We start from the raw sequence: 13,566 nt of genomic DNA, 5'->3' as shown, positions 1-13,566 counted from the left end.
CGAACTGCCAGGTGGATGTCCCCATGGTGCTGATGGGGAGGTTGTGACCCCGTGGTCACACAGTTGGTCAGAACCCAGGAGGGCCCCCCTCTGGTCTGCCGCTCAGTGCAGGATGTCTTGGCTACCCAGCCTGTGGGGACAGCCATGCAGCAGAGAATGAGGTGGAAGGGCACAGAAGCTGGCAGTGCCAGAAGCTGTGCTGTGTCTCTGCTGCTCATTATGCCATGTTTGCAGTATTTAATCACACCCACCTACACGCTCTCAAGGGAACCATAACAGAGGCCTCTGTGTTCAGGAAGAACAGCAGAGGGGGTGCACACGTGGGCTTGGAGCCAGCCTGATGGGGCTCAGGCTCAGAGCCCTGTGACCTTGGTCCTTTGCTTGTGCTCCACGTACCTTGGTCTCCACGTGAGTCCAATCAGAGTCATCACCTCATGGGTGACAGAGAGGGTTAATGTGTGCAAAGCCTGGTTAACAGTATCTACTGCAGAATCATTCTTAATAAAAGTTATTTTGATATCCATTTTTCAGAGAAAAAGACTACAATCTGAAAGCAAATGCCTGCACATAATTAGAAGATAGGCTCTGTTCACAGACTAGTGTTACTGCATGAAACTGTCACAACCACCCGATGCCTGGACAACATTTACCCACTTTATGGACAAGGAAAGTACCTTGGCCAGTGCTGGCATAGACTGGCATGGGGAGGTGCCCTGGCCAAGCCTCTGCCCCTGTAGGGCATGGGGGCCATAATTACAGCATTTCTATCACCTCCACCCAAGTGCCCCATGATTTAATCTGCATATTCATTAATGGTACCTGCCCAGGGATTGGAGCCTAATTATTATGCAGTGAAGGCAGTGCCAGTAACATTAACAGGTATGCCACCTGTTTCCTGGCAGGTGGCCCTGTTGGTGCACCTGTCTGATGGCACCCTGACTCATGCTGAAAAAGCTTAGAGGCATTTTCTTATTTGGCTCAGAAAGGTCTTGGAACCATCAGACAGATAAGCTGTTTTCTCTGGCAGCATTTTTGCTTCTTGTGGGGCTCTTTCCTGGCTCTTGACCTGGGAAGGGGTCTGGTGAGAGGGTCTGGAGAAAGTAAGGGGGCGAGGTTCTGTTGGAAATCCCTCCTCTGCCACTTACTAGCTGTGTGATGCTGGAACCATCACTTTTGTTCAGTGAACATTAGAGCCTCAAATTCATTGCAGAGCAACAATGAGGCAGTGATTCTTTCAAGTAACGTAGCTGAATAGAGTCCAGCAAAATTTCTGATTCAACACTAGTTGTGCCTGACCTGTGGTGGCACAGTGGATAAAGCATCCATCTAGAAAACTGCGTTCGACAGCTTGAAACCCTGGGCTTGCCTCGTCAAGGCACATATGGGGGTTGATGCTTCCTGCTCCTCCCCCTCCCTCTCTCCTCTCTAAAATAAATCAATTAAATCTCAGTACTAGTTGTCTTAAGCTCCTCAGGTAATGTCATATGTGATAAAGGTGAGGCTTGATGCCCATAGAGCCCCAACCTCCGTGCCTAGTATGTAGTAGTTGCCCAATAAAAGCTGTTTCTCTTTTGGTGACACATGCCCAAGCCCTTACCAGTTTGCAGGACATTTTTATTTCTGTTGTCTCCATATAGCAGCCTAATGATTGTCCAAGTTCTTAGTCATCCTCTTCATTTTACCAACAGGACACAGAGACCACAGGCATTTTGGACCCAGAGCTCATGTGCTACCTCAGAGAAAAGAATATCAGTTGTTTTGCAAATGGCAAAGGAAAGCAGTTTCACCTTAAAGAAGCCAGATTCCGTTCATACCCTTCCCCGCCAATGACCTTGGGCTCCCAGCCCTGTGCTAGGGCCTCCTCCCTAGTCTCTCTGCCTTTGTCCTTGCCCCCTGCAGTCCCTTCTCCCTCCAGCAGCCAGAGGATGGTGTTAAATCACAGGTCAAACCATGTCCCTTCTCTGCTCCAAATGCTACACTAGTTCCCATCTCACAGCTCCTTAGGAAGCCCTCCATCACACCGCCCACTCCCTCCCCTCACACTTCTTCCTCCGTGGACATGCAGGCCTGCTCTGCCCCCTCCCTGCCGGGAACCCCCCGACCCCCAAGGCTCCCTCCTGCTTTTCAGCCTTTCTTCAAATGTCAACTTCTCAGTGAGGCCTTTTATGACCCTCCTGCTTATTTTTATTTTATATAATAAATATTTCAAATTTTTATTTACTTCTAAATGGCACATATAAAACAGGGATAACCCTGAGGCATTTTAATGTCAAATCTTGGACTGTTTGCATTTCATCTGTATCTCCAACAGATAAAGACTTTTTCTTAAATATAATTACAATATAGCATAACCCAACAGAATCAGCCATACACTTCCTGTCAGGGTGGTGGTGAAGGTAAATGTGGTATTTGAATCCTCTCACAACCATATCAAAATTATAACTAAACTACAGAACAACCATCATTCAGCACTGCCTGAAATCTAGCTCACTGGAAGTCCTACAACTAGGGATTTAAAGGTGAGGCCACACTGAGACTGGTAGGCGGGGCGGAGATGCGGACCAGGCTGCTCCCGCACCCAGGCTTCCCCCTGCCCAGGGTTCCAGAGCCAGGAAGAGAAGTCCTCATAATTTGCTCTAAGAACCAGGGGGGATTGTGGTTCAGGGAGACGGAGGGCTGCTGAAGTCCCAGGTAGCTCCTCTTAAAGGGCCCAAGCATAGACTTACTCAGACTCACTCTCTCTGAGCTCCAGCTTGAAAAGAACCAGAGATATACTGGGGAGGGGGAGTTTGAATTGGCTGGCATCAGGGCAAGAACTGGAAGTAACTTTCTGTCATACAGAAGTGCTGGCAGAGGCCTTTGTTCCTTTTCTGAGACCGTCCCACAGAACCAGCAGGCAGGTGCTATATCTGAGTCTCCATCAACCTGCCTCACGCTGTTTGCCCCACCTTGATGATTCCCTGACATCTATCTCCACCCAACTTGTGGGCCCACTCAAGCATTTTTTTAGTGGCTTTTCCATACAAATGGTCGCTCTTGCCTCATGCTTTGGACTTTCCCAAAATTTCTCAAATAGTAGTATCTGGCCTTTGTGTATTTTGTACCTCTCCCTAAGTGGCCCCAGGCCTAGAACTAGCAGCAACTGGCTTTGGTTCACAGCTTGGCCATTCCTGCGCACCTCCAAGCCCAGCACAAGTAGCAGCCATCTACAGATTGCTCTGTAGCTCATGCAGGGTAGCCCCAGGCAGGGCATAAAGTGTCTGACTTTGCACCTCCCTAGAAACCCCAGAGCCAGTGCACCTGATGGACAGCTTCAAAACATGCTGGATTACAACCCTACCACATCCACAACACACACAAGAGGCAGACTCAGTGAGCACCAAAGCCCCACTGAAGCAACTCCTGCTCTGTAGGATCTACTTCTGCACAGCAGCTCCTCTGCTGCAGTAGCAACTACTCCTTGCAGCTGATCAGCCAGGGGTTGAGGGGGTCAGACCCTCCCAGTGATGCCAACAGCAATCAAGGCTCAATTACCACAGGACAGTGCACCCAGCCCACACAGGGACACACCTGGAGTGCCTAGCTTGGATGACTCAGGACCATGATGGCGAACCTTTTTATAAAAACTGCCCACTTTTGCAGCGCTGGTCAACCTGGTCCCTCCCGCCCACTCGTGGCATTCCAGCTTTCATGGTGGGCAGTAGCAGAGCAACCAAACGACACCATGATTGGCCCACTTTGAAAGCTAGAATGCCCACAAGTGGACCAGGTTGGGAGGGACCAGGTTGACCAGCACTGCAAAAGTAGGCGGTTTTTATTAAAAGGTCCGCCATCACGGACTTAGGAGGATACACCACTGGGCCCTACTACACAAGGCCACTCTACCAAGTCCAGTAGACACTACTATTTAAGGCCACTCTACCAAGTCCAAGAAAAATAGAAGTTCTACCTAATACTTAGACACAAACATAGGGAAGCAGCCAAAATGTGGAGACAAGGAAAAAGGTCCCAAATGAAAGAACAGGAGAAATCTCCAGAAAAAGAACTAAATGAAATGGAGGCAAGCAAACTATACCAGATACATAGTTCAAAACAGTGGTTATAAGGATGCTCAAGGAATGTAGTGAGGACTTCAACAGCATAAAAAAGGACACAGAAACCATAAAAAAGAACCAAACAGAAATGAAGAATATACTAATTGAAGCAGAGAATAATTTACAGGGAATCAACAGTATAGTAGATGAAACTGAGAATCAAATCAGTGATTTGGAATATAAAAAAGCAAAAAACACCTAATCAAAACAGCAAAGCAAAGAAAGAATCCCAAAACAAAAAGATGATAGTGTAAGGAGTCTCTGCGACAACTTCAAGTGTACCAACAACATTCACATCATGGGGGTGCTGGAGGGAGAAGAAAGAGCAAGAAATTGAAAATCACTGTGAAAAAATGACAGACAACTTTCCTAACCTGGTGAAAGAAACAGACACACAAGTTCAGAAAGCACAGAGAATCTCAAACAAGATGAACTCAAAGAGGCCCGCGCCAAAACACAGCAATAATTAAAATGTAAAAGGTTAAAGATAAAGAGAGAATCTTTAAAGCAGCAAAAGAAAAGCAGTTAATTGCCTACAAGGGAGCTCCATAAGACTGTCAGCTGATTTCTCAACAGAAACTTTGCAGGACAGAAGGGAATGGCAAGAAATATTCAAAGTAATGAAAAGCAAGGACCTACGACCAAGATGACTCTATTCATCAATTTCCTGTTTAGAATCTAAGGACAAACACAGAGCTTCCCAGACAAGAAAAAGCTAAAGGAGTTCATCATCACCAAACCAATATTACATGAAATGTTAAAGAGTCTTCTTTAAGAAGAAGGAAAAAAAAGATTAAAATTTTGAACAATAAAATTTCAATAAGTACACATCTATCAACAATTGAATCTAAAAAACAAAATAAATAATCAAATGGACATAGACACATAGATACGAAGAACAACTTGGTAGTTGCCGGATGGGAGAGGGGTTGGGGATGGGTGAAAAAGGCGAAGAGATTAAGAAGTACAAATTAGTTGTTACAGAATAGTCATGGGGATGTAAAATACAGCATAGGAAATATAGTCAGTAATATTCTAATGACTATAAATATATATGCTATCAGTAGGGTATAAGATTTATTGGGATGATCACTTAGTTATATTGTATAATGTCTAATTACTGGAGCATATACCTCAAACTAATTTAATAGCATATGTCACCTATAACAGAAAAATAAAAAATAATTTTTAAAAAGTAACAAAAAATAACTCAAAATGGATCAAAGATCAAATATAAGACCTAAAACTATAAAACTCTTAGGCAAAAACAGCTAAATTGCTCCATGGCATTGGATTTGGTAGTGATTTCTTTGATATGACATGAAAAGCATAGCAACAAAAGCAAATATAGATGAATGGGACTACATCAAACTTAAAAGCTTCTGTGCATCAAAGGACAAAATCAACAGAGCAAAAGGCAACTCACAGAATGGGAGAAAATATTTGCAAATCATATATCTGATAAGGGATTAATATCCAGATTATATAAAGAACTACAACTCAACAACAAAAACCAAATAACAGGGTTTTAAACTGGGCAAAGAATTTGAATAGACATTTTTCTAAAGACAATATATATACAAATGATCAACATGCATATGAAAAGACGCTCAACATTACTAACCATTTGGGAAATGAAAATTAAAACCACAACAAGTATACCTCATACCCATAAGATAGCTACCATAAAAAAGAAAAAGAAAATAAGTGTTGGTGAAGCTTAGCAAAATTGGAACCCTTGTGCATTGTTGGTGGGAAAGTAAAATGGTACAGTCAGTATGGAAAACAGTTTGTTAGTTCTCAAAAATATTAAAAATTGATTCAGCAATTCCACTTTGGGTATATACCCAAAAGAATTAAAAGCAAGATCTCAAAGAGATATTTGCACACCAATGTTCATAACAGCATTATTCACAATAGCCAAGAGGTGGAAGCAACCCAAGTGTCCATCAACAGATAATTGAAAAAACAAAATGTGGCATATATTATATATACATATTACATGCTACATACAACATGGGTAAACCTGGAGAACATCATGCTAAGTGAAATAAGCCAATCACACAATAAAAGAATACTGTGTGATTCCACTTATATGAAGTATCTAGCTTGACCTGTGGTGGTGTGGTGGATAAAAGCGTCGACCTGGAATGCTGAGGTCACTGGTTCAATACTCTGGGCTTGCCTGGTCAAGGCACATATGGGAGTTGATGCTTCATGCTCCTCCCCTCCCCTTCTCTCTCTCTCTGTCTTTTTCTCTGTCTTTACTCTCTAAAATAAATAAAAATAATGGAAAAAAGTATCTAAAGGGGTCCAATGTTAGAAACAGTAAAATGGTGGTGAGTATAGCTTTAGTTTTACAAGATGAAAATGTTCTGGGGATCTGTTGCACAACAATGTGAATATACTTAAGACTACTGAATTGTACACTTAAAACTGGTTAAAATGGGGAATTTTCTGTTATGTGTTTTTTTTGTCACAATTTAAAAAAATTGAATAGTATGCTGGGTCACCATTTTGCAATCTCTCCTTTACACGGTGCTTCCCCAATGTTGGGCATGTACCACGTGATAGGGCTGCAAGGACTGTAGGGAACTTGTCACTTAGAAGCTCACATGCTTCTTTTAAGCTCTTATTTATTTGTTTGTTTGTTTATTTTATTGAGAGAAGCATCACCTCATAGTTGCTTCACTTTGGTTGTGCATTGATTGCTTCTCCTATGTGCCTTGACCAGGTATCAGATCTTGGGCTCAAGCCAAGCCAGCGACCCCTGTTCAAGCCAACAACTTTTGGGCTTAAGCCAGCGACCTTGGTATTTCAAACCAGCAACCTTTGGGCTCAAGCTAGTGACCTTTGGGGATCCTTTCAACAATTGCATGCTCAAGCCAGCAATCTCTCACTCAAACTAGCAAGCCTGCACTCATGCCAGCAACCTCGTGGTTTCAAACCAGCAACTTCAACAATGGAGGTCAATGTTCTATCACTGCGCCACCACCAGTCAGGTGTCTTAAGCTATCTTTTAGTTCATTCATTAAACAATATTTACCAAGCACCGACTTTACACCATGCTTTATGTAGGTACTGGAATGACAGAGATGAGCAGGGAGTTCACAGTCTAGAGCAGGGGTACTCAACCTTTTTATACCTACCACTCACTTTTGTATCTGTTAGTAGTAAAATTTTCTAACCGCCCACCAGTTCCACAGTAATGGTGATTTATAAAGTAGGGAAGTAACTTTATAAAATTTATTAAAGCAGAGTACAGCAAGTTAAAGTATATAATAATTACTTACCAAGTACTTTATGTCAGATTTTCACTAAGTTTGGCAGAATAAATCTTTATAAAACAACTTACTATAGTCACATCTATCTTTTTATTTATACTTTGGTTGCTCTGCTACCGCCCACCATGAAAGCTGGAATGCCCACTGGTGGGCAGTAGGGACCAGGTTGACTACCACTGGTCTAAAAGGGTGACAGATAAACACCAAATGTATAAAATCAGCATTATGATACCACCAGTTCAATGGAGTGACAAGATACAAGGTGATTGGAAGGGGGACAAAATTACTTGGAGAGACAGGAAAGGGCACTAAAGAGGGGAAATTTCACCTGAGATCTGAATGACAAGAGTGGACCATGTGAGGACATGGGAGAAGAGCTCCAGGCAGAGGGAACATCAAGTATGAAGACCCAGAGGTAGAGATGAGCCTGGCCGTCTAGGTTAGACAGGAGCATAGAGGCCCGTGTAACTGACTCAGGAAGCCAGTGTGAGGTGGATGGATGGTTGAAATACTGCCAGTGGCCCCCATGTACATGAAACAGATAAAAAGCAGTCTTTTGTCAGCACAAACCTGTTTTGTGAGTTCAAATGTATCATTATCTTTTATGATAAAAAATAAATTATAACAACAAAAAAAGAATCTACCAAAATTCCTTAATATGGTCTCATACCCAATCCTCATGCAGTTTCCCCCTCTTGTCTGCTAAATGTCTTTTCACACTTGGTTTATGCAAATCAGGATCCAGCTAAGTCCTTGTAGTGCATTTGGTTGATGGGTCTCTTAAGTCTCTTTTAATCTATAGCAGTCCCTTCTCCTTCTTTCTTTTCTTTCACTCTAATTATTTGTTGGAGAAACCAGGTCATTTGTCCTGTGGAATGTCCCTGTGGTATCATTTGATACGTTCTCTTGTCCTCTGTACTTTCTGTCCACTAGTATTTGGGTCTAAAGGTGGATTTGATTCAGGTTCAGTTTTATAGGCAGGAATATACCATGGATGGTGCTGTGGTCTTCCTTCCACATCCTATCAGAGGCACAGATGCCAGAATGTTTCACTTTCGGTAATGCTAAAATCGGCCCAGGGATTCAAGTGCAATCTGCCCGGTCCCTTTGTCGTTCAGTCCTTTTCAGCCTTTTATTGATAGTCAATGCCAGATCCTTAATTTCATTAGGAAGGCAAAATGGTGAGTTTTTAATTCTACTATTTTCACTGCACTTATTTACTGTGATTCTCTTGTAAAGAATGACTTTCTCTTATTAGGGACCCCTAAAATATGGTACATACAGGAAGACAGGATAAATGATTCATTCTTTACCTTCATTTTCTGCTTACAGAATAATGAGGTGGTGCCTTAACTACCTCCGGAGGGACCCATGAGATGTTTTTTTCTTTTGAGAATCATGAACACATGGATTTTTACCGTTTTGCAGTCATTGTTCCTTTTGATGTTCAAGTTGTCCCAGATTTGGCCAGTGGGAGCCCTCTCAGGCTGGCTTCTGTGTCCTTTTTTTATTATTATTATTTTCTATTTTAGTGAGAGGAGGGGAGGCAGAGAGACAGACTCCCACATGAGCCCTGACTGAGATCCACCCCAGAAAGCCCACTAGGGGACGATGCTCTGCCCATATAGGACCATTGCTCAGCAATGGAGCCATCCTCAGCACCTGAGGCCAGTTCGCTCTGCGGGAGGGGAAGGGGGGAGAGAGAGAGAGAGAGAGAGAGAGAGAGAGAGAGAGAGAGAGGGAGAGGGAGAGAGGGAGAGAGAGAGAGGAGGGGTGGAGAAACAGATGGTCACTTCTCCTGTGTGCCCTGACCAGGAATCAAACCTGAGACATCTACACGCCAGGCTAATGCCCTACCATAGAGACAATCGGCCAGGGCCTTCTGTGTCCTTTTGGCTTTCGGGTACCACAAGATGTCCCAGGCCCATTTTTTACTTTCTCTGCCCCAGTCCTGGAATCAGCCATTTCTCTGAGGAGCCCTGGGGGCCGTTATAGTGAGAAGAGGTATTTAGAGACCACAGTCTGGGTCCTGGAGAGACCACCCCCTTTATAAATGGCAACATCTCTCTCTGTACTCGGATACCCACTCTCTCTGCTCCATTTATTTTTGGCATGTTTCACCTCTAACATACTGTAACGTCTAATCAGTTATTACATCTGTCATTTCTTCTGTCTTCCCCACTAGAATATCAGCACCATGAGGGCTTGAATTTGTTCATGGCTATATCTCAGGCCTGGCACACAGAAGGTGTTTAATAAACATTTGTTGAGTGAGTAAATGGGTAGGTGGATGACCTTTATTCTCTCCCTCTCCCAGCCTGGATATGTGATTAAGAGGGGTCTGGCCCCCATCCCCCTTCTCTAAAGCCTAGAGGCTTCTGTCTCATTTACATCCGAAGAGCTGGGAGGCAGAAATGTCACCACTTTGGCCAGGGAAGAAAGGGCCTGGCTGAGAAGATTAAAGGCATGTCTGATGAGATGCTAATTTGTTTCTGGAAGCTGGGGCATGGGAGGGGGGGTTGGCAGCAACTGGGGCCTCTGGGGCTTTGTGAAGCAGAGGCAGAAATGGGAAAAGCAGAATGGAGGGGTGGAGGCTGGCCTAGATCCTCTGTGGGCCGACCCACCTCTCTACCTGTGTGTGGATCCAGCCCTGGGGGCGTCCTTACTTGTGGGATTTGGGACATTTGCAGGGCATCCTCCAGGGTAAACTGGTGACAGGAAAACCTTTTATTTTATTTTATTTTTTTAATTTTTTTATTTTTTTTACAGAGACAGAGAGAGAGTCAGAGAGAGGGATAGATAGGGACAGACAGACAGAAATGGAGAGAGATGAGAAGCATCAATCATCAGTTTTTCGTTGCGACCCCTTAGTTGTTCATTGATTGCTTTCTCATATGTGCCTTAACCATGGGCCTTCAGCAGTTTGAGTAACCCCTTGCTCAAACCAGCGACCTTGGGTCCAAGCTGGTGAGCTTTGCTCAAACCAGATGAGCCCGTGCTCAAGCTGGCGACCTCGGGGTCTCGAACCTGGGTCCTCCGCATCCCAGTCCGATGCTCTATCCACTGCGCCACCACCTGGTCAGGCAGGAAACCCTTTTAGGCCAGTCCTCCGGGTCTCCCCACCCTGGGTGCCTCAGCACACTCCTTCCTGAACAGCCTTATTTATTGCTGTACTTTCCACATGTTCTCCTGTGCCCTTTGTCTTCTCTCAAAAGACAGTGAATGAGGTGGGGAGTTGCCTCCCTCTTGTCCAGAGCCCCTGCTTTGAATTCCAACTATCTGGGCTCCCCTGTCAGCTCTGGTCTTAACAGTCTGCATGACCCCAGGCAGGCAGCTTCACCTTCCTGAGCTCAGCTGGCAACATGCTTAGCCCAGAGCCTGGCACACAGGAAGCGTTTTACAAGGGCTTTTCTGTGGCCTGGCTGAGGCAGTGGCTGGCATCTGAGACCCTGTTTTGCCAATTGCATGTTATGTGAACCTGAGGGCATCTTGTACTTCTCAGAGCCTTAGTTTCCTCATTTGGAAAACGAGGATGACTTTAGGACCATCCGGTGCCCTGTGAGCTTTAAAAGAGATATTCGCAGAAAACACTGGATTCCTGACTTTCCTGGCTGACCTCAGCCCGCTGTCACCTCACTGGACCTCCCATCTCCACTCACACACAAGAGTTGGGCTGTAAGGCCAGTAGCCACGGCCACCATCACAGCCGCCTGGCCCATGCAGGTTCGCATTGGATTCGGACAGTCGGTAAAGAAACAATGGAGCCAAAAACTGATGGGCCATCATCTTTAATCCTAGCTTGCACCCAGTGGACAAGTAAAAACATACACTGGGCTCCAAAACTCACTCATTCAGTGCTCACAAAGCTACTGACTTATCCGAGTTTCCTAGAATCAAAGGTTTCTAGCTCACCAGACTTATTCACCTCTGTTCCCCATCTCCTTCCTTCTCCCTGAACAAACTCTGCACAAACTGGCTTCTCCCTCAACACTCCACCATCTTGGCTGCTTCTCCTGGCCTCCTCCACGTGGCCTTTCTTTGCTCTCTGCTCTCTGCCGTCTCCTCTAGTGCTAATCTCAGGAACCAAGAGAGCAAGCTTCTGTTCTGCCCCCACTTTATAGTATAGATTCATAACCTTTAATCCAATATACAAAATAGGGAAGTCTCTAATACAAAGTCACTTATCTGACACATGATGGGATTGTACCACCCCACATCAAAAAGGGTGGGAAAGGCTTAGTCCTAAAACCAAGTCCCAGGCTACAAGGATTCTGCCTGCCCACAGCCCGCCCCCAACACACATTAATATCACCTGGATGACGGCCTCCACGTGGGCAGCGCCATCTTTAACAAAGTGAGCATAATATATTTTATCTGCCCAACATGGGCTTATGCAGGATAATCACTATATTAATAGCTATTGTTACTTCTTATGTATCGAGCACCTATTGTGTGCTAGACTGAGCTACCGTAAGTACTCTAGGCACAGGAGACAGGAACTGTTAGCCCTATTAGTCAGCTAAGGAAACTAAGTCTTAGTGGGACACAGTGAGTCAGGATTCACTCAGGTCTGCCCATCTCGAGTTGTGACTTCTCCCCTCACTCTCTTTTTGCTAAATTGGAGCTCTTCTGTTCAGCAAAAGGAAGGGGTGGCAGATGCATTTATTGAGTTCTTGCTGAATGCCTGGAGCACTTGCATGTAGTCCCATTGGCTCCACCCAACCAGCCAGTTCTCCGGTTAGCCTATGTTACAGTGAGGATACAGTACCCATAGCGGTTAGGTGAAGAGGCAGGACTTAGTTCTCATCGCTCCACACTCATGACCCCATCAAGTGCCTGTGCTGACTGCAGGGGACACAGAACAAGTGGACTCTGTCCTTGTCTTTGGGAGTGAGTAGACAGGCTCAGCCTAGTGTGAAAGGCATAACTGAGATCCAGCAGGCAAGGACTTCCAAGCAAACATCTCAGAAGGCTGAGCAAACATTCCCAGGCAGAGGGTTCAACAGAGCCAGAGAGGAAGGGTATTCCAAGTGGAGGACCCCCACAGGTGCAAAGGCCTGGGGGTTTCAAACAGTCCCGTTTAGGGAAGGAGGGAGTGAGATTGGTAGATTGGGGCAAAAGGAGTGGGTAAGGTGAGCACTTTGGGAGGGAGAGAACTTGTGGGGTTGGGGCATGGAAGTTTGCTGCAGGGTCCAGAACACCCCAGATCTGCACTTTCCAGCCAGGGCTGTAGTGGAGGAAGGGCCTTGCCGCCACTGCCTCCGATGCCACCACCGCTGCTGGCTCCGGGGAGGATTATCTATTTTAGCAACTCGGGGAGGTTGGGGGCAGGGAGCTCCCAGCGTCTGCCAGTTAGCTAGCGCAGGCAGCTCCGGAGCGCAGAGGAGTGCCGAGGAGCGCCGGTTCCAGGAACGCCGGGACCTGGGGCAGGTCGTATCCCTGGCCCTGAGTCCTGAGGGCAGGAGGGGACGATGCTGGCTGTATCACTCAAGTGGCGGCTGGGCGTGGTGAGGCGGCGGCCCAAAGGTACCGAGCGGATCGGAATGGAGCGCGGGGCAGATCGTGCTGCCTGCCCCAGGGGCTGGGTGGCTGGACCTGGAGCTAAATGGACGGCGAGGCTGAGGGGTCCATGGAGACCTCCATCCAGGCCTCCAATCCCCCTCCCTGCCCTGTCTCCTTGCTTCACCTTGATCCTATGGCTTTCGGGGTTTCTCTTCCTACTCTTTGTCTGTCTGAGTCTCTTTAACTCTGTCTCTCCATCTTTCTGCTTCTGTCTCTGACTCTTACTGTGTCTCTTGTCCCCCCTTCTGTCCCCACCTGGTCTTATGCAGGAGAGACAGAGGACTGTAGGCTCCGCACTGGCTCATGGCAGCTGGTGGTCCCTGCGTGAGTGTGTGTGTCCCTCCCTCTACTTTTCTGTGCCACAGTCTCCTTCATTACCCCCCTTCACATGTCATGTCCCCGATGGTCTTTTCTTCCCTCCCTGTTGGGGCACGGGGCTGACCAGTTCAGCTGAGCTGGCAAGGGTCCTTTGTGTGTGCATGTGGGAGGGGGTGCAGGCAGGGGCTCAGTGTGGGGAACCTGGCGCGTAGGGGTGCTGAGGGTGAAGATAGGACTTGGCCCTGGGTCAGGCAGAGTTTATGCTGAGTGCCAGCATGTGCGGAGTCCCCTCCCTGGACACATGTCCA

General features: G+C 46.1%; 1 protein-coding gene across 7 annotated transcripts in view; it reads left to right on the top strand.

Moving 5' to 3' along the window:
- Positions 1-13,566, top strand: part of GRIP2 (glutamate receptor interacting protein 2) — a 104,162-nt gene that overhangs the window by 32,713 nt on the left and 57,883 nt on the right. For 6 of the 7 annotated variants that reach the window (XM_066350962.1, XM_066350959.1, XM_066350961.1 and 3 more), the window contains exon 1: positions 12,799-12,904. The exons of the other annotated variant lie outside the window; for it this stretch is intronic. In XM_066350962.1, the coding sequence (XP_066207059.1) occupies positions 12,850-12,904 (55 nt within the window). In that variant the 5' untranslated portion in view covers positions 12,799-12,849. Of the gene's footprint in view, positions 1-12,798; positions 12,905-13,566 lie in introns of those variants that run through there. 7 annotated transcript variants of the gene reach the window in all.

Source organism: Saccopteryx leptura, chromosome 10 (genome assembly GCF_036850995.1).
Source record: "Saccopteryx leptura isolate mSacLep1 chromosome 10, mSacLep1_pri_phased_curated, whole genome shotgun sequence".
Classification (NCBI taxonomy): domain Eukaryota; kingdom Metazoa; phylum Chordata; class Mammalia; order Chiroptera; family Emballonuridae; genus Saccopteryx; species Saccopteryx leptura.
This window is presented reverse-complemented; position numbering and strand designations above follow the sequence as displayed.